The sequence below is a fragment of the Hordeum vulgare genome, chromosome 6H (assembly GCF_904849725.1).
Source record: "Hordeum vulgare subsp. vulgare chromosome 6H, MorexV3_pseudomolecules_assembly, whole genome shotgun sequence".
Taxonomy (NCBI): Eukaryota; Viridiplantae; Streptophyta; class Magnoliopsida; order Poales; family Poaceae; genus Hordeum; species Hordeum vulgare.
Window position 1 is genome coordinate 557,640,775 of NC_058523.1, and position 17,068 is coordinate 557,657,842.

General features: G+C 43.2%; 2 protein-coding genes and 1 pseudogene across 2 annotated transcripts; 1 reads left to right on the forward strand and 2 right to left on the reverse strand.

Annotated features, from left to right (window-relative positions):
• Nucleotides 1-1,171: 1,171 nt before the first annotated feature.
• On the reverse strand, nt 1,172-3,924 carry LOC123401637 (putative F-box/FBD/LRR-repeat protein At5g44950). The gene is made up of 4 exons (XM_045095478.1): nt 3,363-3,924; nt 2,081-2,965; nt 1,847-2,002; nt 1,172-1,739 (listed from the first exon to the last, which is right to left on the reverse strand). Exons 1-4 carry the CDS (start codon nt 3,366-3,368, stop codon nt 1,311-1,313), a joined length of 1,476 nt encoding a protein of 491 aa, XP_044951413.1. The 5' UTR covers nt 3,369-3,924; the 3' UTR covers nt 1,172-1,310.
• Nucleotides 3,925-6,405: 2,481 nt separating this feature from the next.
• Nucleotides 6,406-9,876, forward strand: LOC123403053 (protein COP1 SUPPRESSOR 2). The gene is made up of 6 exons (XM_045097027.1): nt 6,406-6,676; nt 6,759-6,983; nt 7,072-7,186; nt 7,289-7,362; nt 8,412-8,569; nt 9,149-9,876. The coding sequence occupies exons 1-6, from the start codon at nt 6,603-6,605 to the stop codon at nt 9,319-9,321; spliced, it is 819 nt and encodes a 272-aa protein (XP_044952962.1). The 5' UTR covers nt 6,406-6,602; the 3' UTR covers nt 9,322-9,876.
• A 2,045-nt stretch (nt 9,877-11,921) lies between these two features.
• LOC123405905 lies at nt 11,922-17,066 on the reverse strand (annotated as a pseudogene).
• Between the last annotated feature and the right edge of the window lie 2 nt (nt 17,067-17,068).

Below are 17,068 nucleotides of genomic sequence, written 5' to 3' on the forward strand. Positions count from 1 at the left end.
AAAAGATGTGCTGCCAGCATGCGTTTTGTGAATATGTATTATGTTTCAGCCTAGAATGTTAGATGAACCAAAATTGAACTTATGTTCTGCTGAAACATCTAATATGACATTTCAATGCAGATTTCATTGAAGTGACCATGGGTGACGACCAAGTGGCGTTGACAATCGACAAGCAAACTAAAAGGTGGAAAGCCATGGACCAGGATCAACATGTGTGGAATGCTATTGAAGAGCAACAAAAGTAAGTCCCTAGCCCTCATGTGTTTTCCTGTGACATTAACTGTATTTTTTGATATATATTTTAACCCCCAACGTTTGCCATCAAGATTGGTATAAATCTAATGTTTAGTGTGACATTGTTCAGGAAGAGACATTCGATCGCAAAGACAATTTCAACATTCTTCAATGGTGTGATATGTTAGAAACCAACTGACCGAGCCGTCCTCGTTTCAGGGGAAGTGGATTATCTCAGTGCATGTGTGTGTGCTCCTCCAGATTCGACCCCGATAGCAATGAGAAACCAGTAGCTAACAGCAAGCGAATTATCTTCGATGACAGCAGATCTTGTGCTCTCGATCCGAGACTTGGCTGATTGTAGTTCTTCTTGTTTGGCAAAATTTTGGCTGATTGTAGATTTTTTGGGTAAAACTTTGGCTGCTGAAATGATGCTGTGACCCAAAGACGCCACACCATCTTATCTAGCTGATTGTAGTTCTTCTTGTTTAATAATTACCCGAGAGTGTAAGCTGCAGAGAGATGTTTAATCTAAAGAGAGATTCCGAGTATTTTTATCTGAGAAATACTATTTTGTTGCAGTATATGGACAGTATTTTTATCTTAGAAAGTATATTTTTTCTGAAGAAAGATTTAGAATATGGACAGTATTTTTATCTCAGAAATTATATGGACAGTATTTTTTATCTCAGAAATACTATAAAAGTATGAATGTTGCAGTATATGGACGTCATAAATCCCACATAAAAATTAACTGGGCTACCACTTAATCCCACGTAAAAAGTGATGGGCAATGTGGTCAAGTCCAAGAGCGTCCAGCAAACAGCCCACTTACATCCTGATGTCCGAGTCAGTTTGGACTTTACAGTATTTTTTCATATGTCTCATGATGAGTATGCGTTACTCTGCTTGATGACTTTTGTCTGTGTTACTCTGCTTGATGACCTTTGTCTGCGTTACACTGCTCACTGAGTTTTACCTGGTCCATGCCATTAGCTTCCATTCCCGACTGCAGTAACCATGCAAGCAAGCACCACCTAATACTACTGGGTAGCTAAAATCAACACCTTTTTGCGTCAGCGATAACCCTTTTTTCCCTCGATAATTGAGCACTCTGGGTACTCCATTTTTGCTACATGACCAGGCCTCATCTCACCATAGTGAAATATCGCAAACGACTCGATCCCAGTGGTGAGTCTCTTCTTCATGGAGATCCTCTGCCTTTTAGTCCAGGGGTACCTGCCAAGCTTCCTCTCCTCGCAACTGCCACACTCCAACCTACTATACAGGAACACATCCTCTAGATTGACCGCCGCCACCAGAACACGCCTCAAATAACTCACAAAGCAATCTTCAGATTCAAAGCCAAAAATGACGAGTGTGGCCAAACTTTGGTGTTGGAAATCTGCTGCCACCAAGTCCCACTCTACACCCCTGTTCTCACTATACAAGTCTTCTTTCCTCTTCTCCTCGTCCATTTCCATATTACACGCATGATCCCATACCTACATGCCAGCAAAAAAGTGCAAGGATAAAGATAAATTGTCAATAGAGCATATGTGGCAAAAGAGACATCTTTACGTAAAAGAGACATCTTTACGTAAACACATACCGTCATGTATAGCTCCTTCAGTAAGGGCGCAGCTTCAAGAAAATACATTGTCCACGTGAGATCATACCCTTCAGGAAGATGAAGTAGATTCACAAACCTTAGTTGGCGGAAAACAGATGCCAGACATGGCGTCGGACATTCTGGCTGTACCCAAATCTGCAACGGATAAGCACATGATGAGATGGGCAGAGAACAAGTCAAGCCACAGTTCACAAAGTGACAATCTCGACATACCTTTTCAGAATTAAATGCCAACTTCAGATCTCGTATAGAGGTACCGCTAAGAAACTCACTTAACAACACCATCTTGTTGAAACTAAAGGCAAGATTTGTGAGGCTTACAACCACCAGCAATGGGACATGACCAATGAACAGTGGATCTTGGAATTGTAGCCAACCATCAAAGACCATTGTTGTGAGTTGAGGGAGCCAGTTCAGCTCAACTCGTTGAAGCATACAGTGGATGATACTAAGCTCACTGAGATGAGCATGTTCAACTTGCAGCGTGCTGCAATCACCAGAGTCACAATTGTACAAACGCAGACGCTTCAAGCGCTTGCAAGTGATGAGGACATTTGATATGTCTGGTTCACCAAATCTCAAATTCTCTAGGTCAAGGGTAGTGAGACCACCAAATGCACTTGGACAGGCATCAAAAAACAACATGAAATTTCTCGCAGAGGTGACCAGATCATGCTCAGCCATGTCACCATTGTCATACTTCCCTGTCATAACAGTGAATTTGGCATTCTCAACCAAGCTTGCCGCCATGGCACGACCAACAACACGCCCAATGGATATGGGGACATCATCTCTCAAGTAAAACATTGTGGACAGAAGGCGGATGGTGTGCTCTCCAGGATTTCTGCGTGTCAATATGCTATCTGTCGCTTGAACCACAGCTGCATTGATGCGAACCAATTCATCATCAGAGATGTCTGTGCACAACACATCCTTGGGCAGGAAGTCCAGAGCGCTTATTATAAGCCGAGACAGCTTGGCACAGAGCTGAGTCCACCGTCTTGAGAGGATGCTAGTTCTTGCATTCTCACGGACATTGAGTCGGTCAAGAATGTTGACCAGAACGTCGTCAGGCAATGCGCTGAGCCTATCAACTTTCTTGACAGGCACAAAGACAAATAAGAGTTTATTTCACACTAGTGGTAAAAATATACTCCCTCCGTCCCAAAATAACTGTCTCAACTTTGTACTAGCTCTAATACAAAATTGTACTAAGCTTAAGACACTTATTTTGGGACGGAGGGAGTATGTGATATTTTAAGATGTGCAACTTCTATGGAATTGCAAACATGTAATTTCGATGTTATCAGTCACCCAGACTTACATACTTTTTGTCGTGCAGAAATTGCAATTATTAAAGATGCAATTTTGATTCAGTTGGCAAATTTGATGTGGAAGTGCATTTTTTTCCAACTTTGAACAGATCTAATCTATATATAAAGCATTCTCTCTGAAAACAAAAGATCCGCCAAGGAAAAGAGGACAATAAACTCACTCCCATGGCTGCCACGAAGATCCGCCGAGGCCCGACAAGAATTAGTCGCCGTGAATTTGACAGCTGATGAAGGCTCACGAGTTGCCGCGGCTTGGTCTCCTCCGAAGATTGGCGAGTACCTCCGGCCAGATATATATAGGTGCTGGGTTCCCGCCACCAATGGAAACTCGGAGACTGAATTCGAAAGAGGGCCTGTTTCTGATTCTAATCCGGGAAGGACTGCTCTGATTCCGGATTGCAACTAAAAAAGGGAGCCGCTTCGATTGCGGACTGCGGCTCAGATTGGAGCCGCTTGATTGCTTGGATTGCCGGTTGCAGCTCGGAGCGCAGCCGCTTGATTGCGGATCGCCGCTGCTGCTGTTGCTTCGATTGGGGAGTGCAGCTCCCAAAGGGGGAGCTGCTTATTTGGTCGCCTACTCGGAAGCAGCACTGGATCCTCATTCGAGGCATCCGCCGGAGATTGCGACGGCGAGAGGGGGGAGATCGTCGCACGGCAGGCGGCGGCGCATAACTGACACCCGATCCCCTTTCCTCTCTGGTGGAACCCTAGGCGGCGTGGTTGGGGAGGATCACCGTTTATACGCGATGGAGGAATGATGGGCCACGGCCCAATGTTCCTGACGCGAGGCCGAGCTGGGCCGATCGGTGAATGGTGGTGGAGGAGTGGATGATATCCTAAGTATGTGACATTTGCTAAAATATATATATATATATATATATATATATATATATATATATATATATATATATATATATATATATATATATATATATATATATATATATATGTGAGAGGTACATGGAGCAGTCTCGAGAGATGATAACTTCGGTTCCTTCAGTGCAGTTAGGAGAAACTCTTCAGGCACTTTCATGGACGCTTCACCCATCAAGATCGACGGGGTGATGGATCCGGTGACCCTGGAGGCTTTGGCATGTCGCGAGGCTCTTGCTCTTGAAACTGATCTGGATCTTGCTCATATCCTTGTCGCCACCGATTGCCAAGGAGTAGTAAATGATATCAAGAACTGCACTGGGGGTGTTTACGCCAGCACCACTAGAGAGATTGCGATTTCTAAAGATAACTTTCACAGCTGCACCTTCATCTTCGAAGGTCGTACCACCAATGTTGAGGCACATAGCCTCACTAAACATGTTTTTGTTTGGATTTTGGGCGTCACATGAGGATGTTAGCACCCCCAAACCTATATTGTATCCCTATGAACTTTGTTGAATAATGAATAAAGCATGTTTTAGACTAAAAAAAGGTTACATGGAGGAGTGGATGATATCCTAAGTTGGGACTCAGCCAACGCTTCACGGAGACAATTATGTGATGTGTTACCTCGGTCTCCTTCTTCGTCATCTTTAATGGGGGGAAGCAAGAGGAATTCAGGCCTTCTGAGGGTCTCAGGCAAGGCGATCATATATCCCCTTATATTTTCCTATTGGAAGTGGAAGGACTCTCATGTCTGCTGAAGTCTACGAGTGCACATGATCGCATCGATGGTATAACGTTGGCTGCGGATGCACTCCACGTAAATCATATTACAGGCAAGGTCCTCTTGCCCAAGTTGATCATCAGCTACCGACAACCTGAACTGCCTTTCTCAACATGCGTCAGGAGATCCGAGACCCACAGGTGCATCAACAACTGCAGGACGGTTTGGTGGAGCACTTATGGAGGCTCAAAGGCAACGCCTAACTTGATATGTGATGAATTATGAGTTTTTATTTGTTAAACTATTTTGATATGTATTGATTTGTCGAACTATTTTTTATTTGTATTGATTTCTGTGATGAACTGATGAGGACATCAACATCATTGTTACACCCACAACCCCAGCTGTTATACATACTGGACCAGTTACTAGAGCTCGTGCATGCCAATTGAATTACCAGGTACTTTCGTTTCTTGAGAATACTTCTAATGTTCATGAACATATGATGTTGCCTACGTTAGATACTTTTGTTGTGCTCATGAATGAAGGACCTAGCATGGACAAGAAGGACATCCGTTGGAGCGGGATCAAGCATGGAGAAGAAGGTGCACGCGCGGGAGAGAACAATGAAGCTTCCACTGGTGATTTTTGCACTCTAAAGCCACCATAAGGAGAGTATGAAGGGGTTGGACGAAATATTCAAGACGCCATTTTATAAATTTCGTCCGTATGCTATTATAGGTGTTGCACCACCTTATTTTTAGGGCAGACCCATGTAATTTCGAAATGCCATAACATAGGCTATTTTTAGAGTCCGTATGTGTGGGGAAACGAGTTTTGGACTGTTTTTGGGCCCCTCCTCCAAGGGTCACGAAATTGCCTCTTTGTTCCCTCATATATACAGCCCTTAGGGCACCGTTTAGACTTGGATTTTGTTTAGATTACAAGTTTGCCATAGCTGCAACTTCGTGTTCTTTGTTTGTGTTCTACGACGAGACAAAGGCGTCACAGAACCCCACCTTCATCAATAAAGCTTTCCTCTTATATTCGCAATATCTTGACTGCATCTTACTTTCTTATTTGTTCTTCGTTTGCGTGCAGGAAACAGACCTGTCAGGTTGATCGTGCTTCGGCGTGGTCAATAACCTCTCGGAGTTGATTTAGCGATTGCTAAGGCGTGACGTCCTCACACGTTCGTAGTCGGATCGTCAAAGTCGACTCTACCAAAACGATACCCACGATCTCATCGAAAGACAGAAACAACTTCGCCTCTATCATGAACTATGTGATAGAAAAATAACTATTGTTGATCGTGGCGAAGCATGCCGAATATGAGCCAAAAGTGAATCAATTTGCGTTGAAAGTGGGCCAATTTGCGCTAAAAATGGACCGAAATTGATGGCTAGGAACCCGAGCCCCCCCCCCCCCCCCCCCCCCCCCCCAATGTTTCCGTCGGCGCACCCCAGACGACGCTATTTCATGTCCCTGAAGACCGAACGGCTGGAGATGCTCTTAAACATGTGCACGAAGCAGAAATATGTATCAACAATGATGAGTAAGCCTTATGTCAAACAAACAAACAAACAAACAAGGAAACCCACGCCAGTCTATGGGCTTTGCTTAGCACCGAGGGAACGGGCCCGAACTTCCGGGCCACCAAGCCGGGGTCACTCCGACGCGACGACCCTAATCCGCTCCAGCATTCCAAATCTCCACGACGACCCTCGCCGCCGGCGACTCATCCGGCAAGGAATCCTCTCAAATCCCGCCAGCACCGGCCCGAGCGCAGCACGGGTTCGCCATGGTAAAGAACTTCCGCAAGCGAAGCCTCGAGTCGGACGCCGCCGACAACTCCGACGACGAGGACACCCGCCGGTAGGTACCCTTCTCTCGCTCCCCTCCCCCGCCTCGTTAGGGTTTCTTGCTGCTGATGCCTCCCGCCCTTCGCCCCTCGCAGCGTTGCTCTGGAGGAGATCAGGTACATGCAGAAGCTCCGGGAGAGGAAGCTGGGCATCCCCGCGGCGTCCGTAGCCACCGGCGCCGCTTCCGCCGCCGGCGCCACCGACGGGTCCTCCGCTCGGGGCCGAGGTGGCAGCGGGGCGGGGGCAGCCGGCGAGGAGGACCTCGTGCTGCAGGATACCTTTGCCCAGGAGACCGCTGTTACCATCGAAGACCCCAACATGTGCGTGCGTTGTTGTATCTGCCTCTGCTTATTCTTGTTATCAATCCGGTTTCCAGAACTGACTTAAGCCTGGGTCTGATCGTTCAAGGCTGAGGTATGTGGAGAACGAGCTGTTGAAGAAGAGGGGCAAGGCGATCGAGGTGAACGACAAGGACGATAAGGACCAGGTGGACGAGCTCTATGTTGTGCCGGACCACCTCAAGGTTTGTTTGTGGCTGAACAGCCCTGTGATTCGCCCCTCGGGGTGAGATTGTTCGTGGTGTTGTGGGACTGCAATGATGTTGTGTTGTGTTGTTTGCTTGTAGGTGAGGAAGAAGAACATGGAGGAGAGCTCAACCCAGTGGACCACCGGCATCGCTGAAGTTCAGCTGCCCATCGAGTGTGTGCTTGCACCCCTCTTTTTCTGTCTTTATTTAGAGTTATTAAACTTGCTAAAGTTATATCATTATGTTGGGTTGAGAGGGGAAGGTGCCTAAAAGAAGTCTCATGTGTTGCGTACTTGTTATTGTTGCCTATGTCGATTTGTGAGGGAGAGCAATTTACTACTGTTCAGAAATCTCTAGATAAGTGCATGAAACCTACTGGTTAATTCCCATCTGTGCAGATCACTTATAACCTGTGCCAACTATTCGGTCCAATGGTCCATTGCCGACAAAGTTTCTTTGCTGGGTGCTGGCAGTTCTACTTCTAATGTTTGCTACATTTAACGCGCTAGATAGGTTTAATTTTGTGTGAACTCCAAGCTTCCTATCTGTTAGAGTTAATTTAGAATTTTTATTTTTCATGATTAGCAAAATCCTTGCAGCCGGAAGTCTAGGAAAGCATTTGGATCTCATTTGGTGTCATTACGTGTGCTATGCATTTTATCCATGTAATATCTGCAACGCTGATTCAAGATTGCTTTGCAAAGAGTGCGGTTGATCATGGCTACTGTACTGATCTTCTTTGTCATTGATGCATGCTATTAGCAACTGAACCTATTAAGTTGTGTAAGCATTCAGAAAACCTATAGATATTTCTCTGCTATACTAATACTATTGTTGGTATTTGAGGCGTAACAGTGTGTGGTTAATGTCTAGGTCAATAAATTTCACCCTGTCAATTTCTCATGGATACAGAATTTTCAGTCATATAACCTGATTTCCTGCTTACTCGATAATTTGATATTGGTGATATATCATGTTTCTTGCTTTCTAAAATTAATCTTGGTGATCTCAAAAGATTTCTCTGTGAATGTCATCACTAACAGAACAATCTTCATTTGATAATATTCCTTGCTCTGTATATAGGCTTGTAGCCATTATGATGCACTGTTTAAGTGGTACTAGTAGAGTTTACATAAAAGTGTGTGCATATCTATGTACAGTTTTATGTTTTCATCTGGGCCTAGTTATCATCAATTCATCGTTGCTTTCTTGATTGTTACAGGTACAAATTGAGAAACATTGAAGAAACCGAAGCAGCTAAAAAAATGCTGCAAGAGAGGAGGCTTGCGGGTAAAACAAAATCAGATGCAAACATTCCATCAAGTTACAGTGCTGATTTTTTCCATCGTGGGAGAGATTATGCTGAAAAATTGCGAAGAGGTTTGTATGCACTTAAGGTCACTTCCTTAGTTTTATTTTTGTTAGTGAGGACATGTATCACTGTTACATGAGATATTTAGATTATATTATTCAGTGTCAAGAAGACAGTTTTGTTCCTGTGGCAGAACTCTTTAGAGCGTATCTGCTACTGGTACTTTGATTCTGTGGTAGGACTAGTTTAAAAAGTTGAATCTAAGACTTTACAGTTCCCTAAGGGCAGCCCGGTGCATGTAGCTTCCGCTTGCGCAGGGTCTAGGGAAGGGTCCGACCACTTTGGGTCTATTGTACGTAGCCTTTCCCTACATCTCTGTAGGAGGCTGTTTCCAGGACTTCAACCCGTGACCTCATGGTCACAAGGCAGCAGCTTCACCACTGCGCCAAGGCTCCCCTTCAAGACTTTACTTTCCCTTTCATACAAAAATGCACTACTGGTTAAACCCCCCTGCTTATCAATCTGCACTTCTGCAGACAGTGTCAGCGATGATATGTTAATCCTATTATGTTGTTGAAACGCAGTCAGTGTGTCATGTTATTGATACACCTCCTTGTTATGTTACTAAACCATTGTTTGCAATGCAGAACATCCTGAGCTGTACAAAGGTCAAGATTCACAAGCTAATGAAACTGGAGGCAAACCAACAGATAGTAACAATCCAGGTGGTCCACCTGCAGCGCATAGAGAAGCTGCTACCGATGAATTGTTGCTTGAGCGTTTCCGCAAGCGAGAAAAATTCCGTGTCATGCGAAGATAGTAATAGCTGGCCGGGTAGGCTGCTGGCTTGGTGCCGTTGCCCTTTAAGCAGAAAACATGTACTCGGCAAATGAATTTTGCGTATGTCGTCGGAAGGGCTGGACAGTAAGTGGCAATACACGATAGTCCTCCATATATGTGTTGGGTTATTCAGTGAAAACCCATCACGCTCCCTTGGTTGGTTACTCTGCTTCTGCAGCTCCTGTGACAGAGGAACTATGAAGCTGATTTGAGTGGGTCTGTTACCTTCAGTGTGTTGCATCAATCTGGAGGCTTCATACAGTTCGAGGACTTCACGGTGGATGTCAAATTGAAGGAGTCACTCTTATTTTAGGGATTTGTGACTCTCGCAAATTGTTCAACTGCATGTTCATCTCCCTGGAAGAAACTCTGTTCTCAGTTGTACTCTTCTGCTATACTATGCATGAACGGCATCTTGAGCCAAGGGGTGGTCACAGGTCTAGTGCATTTTCTTGTGTTTACTTTAACCTAAGTGCATTTAGCGTGGAATATTCCTTCATCAATCTAGCCTGCAAGTGCAATTTACTTGTGCGAATTGCTCGTGGCTTTTTTGCAGTTCTGCTGCAGTATCTTCCTCAGTTTCTGCTTGTGTTCAACCGTTTACAGTTTCTTCAGTTACCAATAACACTTGATGGTTCACGGACGAGAGTAAATTTGCAGTCTGTTTAGCCGCAATGTTGCTTGCCTTGCTTAATAAATGTTGAAGTGCCAGCTTAAAAACATCTGAGTTTCCAAAGCAGTACATGAGGCGAACTAATAAACACATAAAACCTAAATTATTTTCTGAAACAAAACAGAACACGCAAAAACAAGATTATTTTTACAAAACTACAACTAGCCGGACAGTAGCAACTACTCCCTCTGTCCCATAATATAAGACGTTTTTAAAAGCTATGTTAGCTTACAAAAACATCTTACATTATAGGACGGTGGGAGTAGTCAAGTAGGTTCATCAAACAAAGGTCATAGCTACAACACTTTAGTGTACTGACAATACAGCTCCAGTTGACCATATAAAACAGTATGCAGGGCATTTCCCTCGACTGTCAAATGCTCCCTCTGTTCCTAAATATAAGACGTTTTAGATATTCTATTATTAACCACATACGAAACAAAATGAGTGAATGTATATTCTAAAATACGTATATATACATTCGTATGTAGTTTATATTAAAGTCTCTAAAAGATCATATATTTACGAACGGAGGGAGTAAAACACACTTGATAACATAGGAGTTACACAGCTAACACAAACTGTCCAGCCCTTCAGATGACATACGCAAAATTCAGTCAAAGTAATGCAAGCCCGGCAAATGAATCCTTACACGCGAACTGATCCCCATGTCCAATATGTTGGCAAGCGTGGCCGGGTGACTATTTCTGAAAAATAAAGTATATGTCCTTCACGGCGGCCGATGCTTTCATGGCGCTTTCGATGCAATTCACAATCTTCGGCTCACACTGAAACCCAAAGACCCTGAGCAAACACAAATTGTTGTGCTTGAAATCAGATGCAGGTGCTTTCCACGGTACGAACGCATACTCCTTGTCGTTGCTAAACCCATACTTCCTCGTCGGCTCCCCATCCACTATCATTTCACATAGATGATCCCACACCTGCATTTCGGCAAGCAAAACTTACAAATGTAAGAAGAAAACTACTCGTATGTGATTACTCAAACATTTTAATGCGCTCAGGAAGCTTGAGATGGGAAAATCCCACTGTAAATTGAACGGGTAGCGACTAGTTTTGTGAAGAGGTCTCTGGAAGCTGTCTTTTGGGCTTTCTGAAGGTAGAAATTTTCCAGGGGCATTGCACAGTAAAAACATGGCATCATACATATACAAACGATACAAGTATACCTAAGATTGTACCACGTTGGCAATATAATTGGTTGGGGATATTAGCTTTATTTTTCTTTTAACCTTTTTGGAGTGGGTATACAAATATTCTCACCGGAGGAAGTAGATACGCTGCATATAGCTTAAATTGACAGACTAGTGTTGGATGTAATTAAATTTACAGACTAGTGTTGGGTGTTCCTGTTTCAGGTGTGAGTATGTTATGCGACGGTGCAATTCTTTGGGTTTTCTTTACTTGCTTTGCTGCGTGCATGAATGGGCGGGAGCTGCGTGCGCCACTTCTTCCTACATTGGTGGCGTCATGCTTTTCTGCAGATCGGAGGCACGAGCACCCCATGGTCTCTCCAGCAACAGCAACAGGGAGCGCGCTGCTAGGGTAACAAAATGATCTTTGTTACATCTCACCAGAAAAACAAGTCCAGCAGACAGATGCTGTTATCATGTCAAAAGTGTTCATTGTTCAGTCTTCATCAAATGTTCTTTCGGCTAACACGCTATGTTCGCCAGTGTTACAAACTTACAACCCATTTCACAACGGAAAAAACATCGGCAGGCAATTTCCATTAGCCAAAATACTTGACACTAATGTTAAGACTACTCAACTTAGTACTCCCTGCGATCTGACGGCAAGTTTTTTCTTAGACAAAACAACGCACTCTCGCGCTGCAAAGCTACTGTTGGATGGCACTCCCTTCGATCCATATTACTTGTTGTCCATCAACTTGGGAAGCGGATCCCAACATCTGACGACATACCCTTGTTGATTTCGTCTCTAATCAACGACATCTCTGTCGACGACCACCTGCTTGGAAGCCTGCGCTTGCATTTCTCACACCCTGGATCCTTATACAGGTTTACTTTCTTCAGGTTCACCGCTGCCTCCATAACGTTTCTGGCATACCTCACGAATTTGTCTTCTGCCCTGAACCCATAGATACTGAGCTCAGCCAGATTGTGGTGCTTGAAATCAGGGGCAGATGGTTCCAACTCTAGTCCCTTGTCCTTCACCTCGCTAAACTCATGCATGTACCCCCGCTTCCCCTTCGTCATTTCACATAAATGATCCCGCACCTGCATTCAATCGGGTCAAAAACTCCTAACTGGTCATGGAAAGTTCGAACTTCGAGAAGAGACAATTCCCTTTGCATATTCAAACATGAGGTGGAATAAAAATGAGAGATAAAGAATCGGTACAAGAGTTTACCATGATGCATAGTTCCTTAAGGATGGGTGCACTTTGGAGTATGAACATCGTCCAAGTCAGGTCGCATTCTTCAGAAATGTTGAACAAATTCACAAGACTTAGTTTGCGGAACACCGGAACACTGGTTTGACCCAAATCTGCAAAAGAGGGGGATAATGCAGAGTTATGTTAACCAACAATAATGACTACAACCTTCTCCACGACACACATCATGCATGCTAATATAACATTGCAGACCTTCACTAACCTTTTCACATCTGAAGTTTAAATGCAGGTTGCTTATGGCTGTTTTACCAAGCAACTCACTTAGCTTGAGCATCTTGTGCCAAGAAAGACCAATATTAATGATGCTAACAGTCTGGAGCTATGGGACATAGCCCAAACAGAAGGGGTCATCTCGAGATAAAAACACATTAAATTTCAGTACTACGAGCTTTGGTACCCACTTGAGGTCAACCCTCTCGAGATTGCTACCGGAAATCACTAGTTCACGGAGTTGCGGGTGTTCTACTTCCAGCAAAGACAGATCCCCCGTGGCACAGAAACTCTAGTTGCTTGCATATACCGAAAATTTTGGAGAAGTCTGATTCGCCTAACCTCAAATTCTCTAGCCAGAGGCGTGCAAGACCACCAAATGCGTTTGGACACGAATCAAGGAATGACATGAACCGCTTCCCATAACTAGCAGGTCATCGATGTAACAATTGGTACGCACTTCGGTTAAGATTATCAACTCAACTGAAGCAACCTTTTGTGTTGCCATTGTGTTGGCAACAGTCAATCAATGAAGATGGAGTCATCTCCCAGATAGAATTGCACGGACAATAAGGTGAATGGTGTATAGACTTCCGGTCCTACTTTCCAGTATCCTCCTGGTTGCTTCCAGCACGGTGGCGTTGGCCCGAACTACATCGTGTGAGGTTAATTTTTTCCTTCCGTGCTTGGCCTCAAAAGGACCAACTGTTATGATAATTTTTGAGAGCATAGCAGGGATCTGCTTCCAACGTCTGGAGAGGATGGTGGTTCGTGCGACGTCGGTATTATCAAGTCGCTCGGCAATGTTGAGCAAAACGTCATCGGGCAGCTTGCTTAGCCTATCAACTTTATTGTCCTACATTATATATTTTTTAATTTAAAAATATATATATTCCCACTGTAAAAATTAAAAAACCATGGGCAGATTAGTTACACTCCTCTTGGAATAGGTGTAAACTTATACACCTGGATTTAATCTACAAGTGTATATTACCGGTCGTAGTGTGATTTCTGGCCAAAATAAAAACGACCATCCGAAGTCTGTAGCAATTATACATCGGTATTGAAACCAAACCGACAATCCAAACGCACCCTTAGGAGGTTGGGATACCATCCGCGAACGAAAAAGTTTCAAAACCTGACGTAGGAAGTCCTTAGGAACCGCACAAGAGAAACCTGAGCAGCTGCGGGTACATGAACAAGTAGCTCGGAACTGCACAAGAGCAACCTTCTCGCGTACGAAATGTATGTCAAACTCGATATGCTTCGGGGTTCACGGAAAGGTATACCATGAAGACGTTGTCACGAAAAATAGAGGTAACCTTGCCGACGGGGAAATATAGCTCACCAAGAAGTTGTCGAAGCCAGCAACTGTGTTTGCTACGGAGCAATACTCTGGATTTGGATACCGTCGGTTGCCGCTCAGACGACCAAGAAACGTGACTGCCACCAAGATAGACACATTAGTGGCTGGGACCCATAATTTCAGGCCTCTTAAGAGGAAGTTCTGTGTGTATTCGTTCCTCTTAAAAAACTCATCTTCATCTCAAAATAAAAATAAAAAATCTTGCAACAGATGGACATTACACGCATTTCAAAGAGAAAAAGAAAAGGTCTAAAAAATACTCAAAAAGAAAAGGAAAAAGTCTCACTTCCATCTTCCAAAAATAATCTCCAAAAAAACATTTCTCAAAAGAAATAAAAAAGTCTTACTTTCAACTATCAAATATAATCTAAAAGAAATCATAAATTATCTCGCCATGGCCAACCAGCATGCGCCATGTGGACATGCTAGTTGGCCGCCCTTCTCCCCCTCGTTAATGTGTTCAATAACCGAGAAGTGCTCCGACGAGTGTCAGTGCAGCAAGCCTAGTCATCAGAATAGGCTGCAGTATCCAAGGATGAAGGATCATGAATCCGCAAGACACGAGTAGACGTGTCATGCCATGGATGTAGCGAAGAAGTCGCTTAACAAGAGACCAATGTACTAGCATCTTTAGGAGTAAGCATGTGGAGGCAGACTTGACCGACGACACATGCAATGTCTGAACGTGTTAACGTCAAATACTGGAGCATGTTGGCCATGATTTGAGAAGATGTGGCGTCGTGAAAATTCATTCCGGAAGTGGCGGATACATTGGGCTTGGTGTCAACTGGAGTAGAAGAAGGCTTGCAATTGAACAAAGTAGTTCGGTCCAGAAGCTCCTCGACATACCTTTCCTGACAGCCCACTGGGTCTGTGACGAACGTGGACACCAAGGAAGATTCAGGTGACCGAGATCATTGAGTTTTTATTTTATGATTTTATACCTTTCTTGGGCTTGAGTTTTTAAATTCGTAATTTTATACAAGAACATTTAAATGATGAACACTTATTTTAATTCTTGAAGATTTTTTGAATCATTATACATTTTTTCACTCGATGAACCTTTTTGTAGTTTATGAACAATTTTTATTTTTGTGAACATTTTTTGTAAAATTCATGAACAGTTTCTAACCCACGAATATTTGTTCAAAATCATGATTTATTTGAACTCATGAACACCTTTTCAAATCGCTATCATTTTTTTTCAATTCCGAGAACATTTCCTGAATTCAAGAATATGTTTCAAACTCAGAACATTTTTTAATTGGAAAACGATTTTTCAAACTCGTGATTTTTTTTTGAAATTCAATTTTTTGTTTTGAATCCTGACCATTAGTTCAAATTCGAAACTTTTTTCAAATCCCCCACAATTTTGTAGAAGAAATAAAAAAACCCGAAAATAACAAAAGAAATTAAAAAAATGGGGCGCCCCTCCGCCATACGGGCCGGCCGAAAAGTTTGCGCAGAGAGCTCCTGGCGGTTTGGGCGCATGAGCGGGCGCGGTGCTTCTGTTCTTTTTTCGTCGTTCGTAGTTTCTTTTGTTTGTAACTTCGAACAATGTTCAAAAATCCAAAAGTAGAAAAAATTGTTCGGGGTTTCAAAACAATTGGAATTTTTTCAAAAAATATTCATGATTTGTTTTTCGAATTTCAATAAGTTTCTGGGATTACAGAAAAGTTCCAAATTTTAGTTTCGGGATTTGAACAATGCTCTGAATTCCAAAAAATGATTATAAATATGAAAAATAATAATCGAACGGAGGAAGGTATTTTCCTAGTAAAACCTTTAAAAACACTTATATTTAGGAACGGAGGGAGTACCTTACAACGCATTAAAACAGGGCAACTTTTGCACACTGAATCCAATAACAATATTGTTGCTCTAATCTAAAGTAAGAAAAGCACATCAACACCGAAGTTGTTTACTTGGGGAAGTAGATTTCCACAGCTGAGCACATGTCGTTGTTGATTTTGTTCCTGACCGAAATTTTCTGCTTGCTTTGTCCATGGGTATCTCGATAGCCTTCGAACCGGCTTGTTATGCAAGTAGATGTTCTCAAGGTTCACCGCCGCTTCCATTATATTTTTGATGTAACTCATAAACTTCTCTTGTGTCTGAAACCCAAAAATCCTAAGCACAGCCAAGCTGTGGTGCTTGAAACCGGATGCAGACCCGCCACATTCTAATCCACTATCTTTCGGCTCCTCGCTATACGAATACTTCTTCCTCTCCTCTTCATCCAGTATTGTATCACAGAAATGATCCCACACCTGCATGTAATCGTACAGAACACAAGGTAAGAAGAAAATATCTTTTGTGATTACTTATTTAATTTGGTCCAGAAAGTTTAAACTCTGAAATGAGAGACTATATACACTTCCACAGCTTGGATTAGAATGTGACGTGCGATTAAAGCCATTGTTCGGTCATCGAGGTCCAGCTTGTAGTACTCGCTCCTTTCCAAAATATTAGGCACGGGTTGATTTTTTTTTTTGGACTTCATCGCATAGCTTTGACTATATTTTCACTTATTTTATGCCTACAAAATTATCATAAAAAAATATGAAATATAAATTGTTTTGTAAGACAAATACGATGATACTATTGATACATGTTCAATCCATATATTATCGAAAAAGCCTCCTTTTCGAAAAATATATTGTCGAAAAAGGCTTTCGTTCAGCTTTATATACTATAAAACAACAATCATCAACAGTCCAGAACAAACGCACGTCACAAAAATGCACGCACACACCTAAAACATGATACAAAGACGCTGAGCGCAACTACATCACCCCTATCAAGAAGAGATGAAGCTACATATGATGATACATGGACTCCAAGACGACGCCATCAACAAGGAGCATCGCCACCGTCCGATCCGAAGATCAGAGTTTCCCCTCGAGCAACACGTCGGGCAATGAGAGCCGTGACGATGCATTCAAGAAGGGAACGAGCTTCGCCGTCGGTCTGTCCGAATCAGGTCTTCACCCCAACTAACACTCACCGCCACCGAACGCCACACCCCGGCTACCATGC

What these genes read in the sequence shown, in the direction of transcription:
- LOC123401637 (XM_045095478.1), bottom strand. An exon ending in TGGCATTTAATTCTGAAAAG is followed by an intron (nt 2,003 to 2,080) that starts GTATGTCGAGAT and finishes TATCCGTTGCAG; the next exon opens with ATTTGGGTACAGCCAGAATG. An exon ending in TGAAGGAGCTATACATGACG is followed by an intron (nt 1,740 to 1,846) that starts GTATGTGTTTAC and finishes GCTGGCATGTAG; the next exon opens with GTATGGGATCATGCGTGTAA.
- LOC123403053 (XM_045097027.1), top strand. Translation starts at nt 6,603, where the DNA reads ATGGTAAAGAACTTCCGCAAGCGAAGCCTCGAGTCGGACGCCGCCGAC. An exon ending in GACGACGAGGACACCCGCCG is followed by an intron (nt 6,677 to 6,758) that starts GTAGGTACCCTT and finishes CGCCCCTCGCAG; the next exon opens with CGTTGCTCTGGAGGAGATCA. An exon ending in TTGTGCCGGACCACCTCAAG is followed by an intron (nt 7,187 to 7,288) that starts GTTTGTTTGTGG and finishes GTTTGCTTGTAG; the next exon opens with GTGAGGAAGAAGAACATGGA.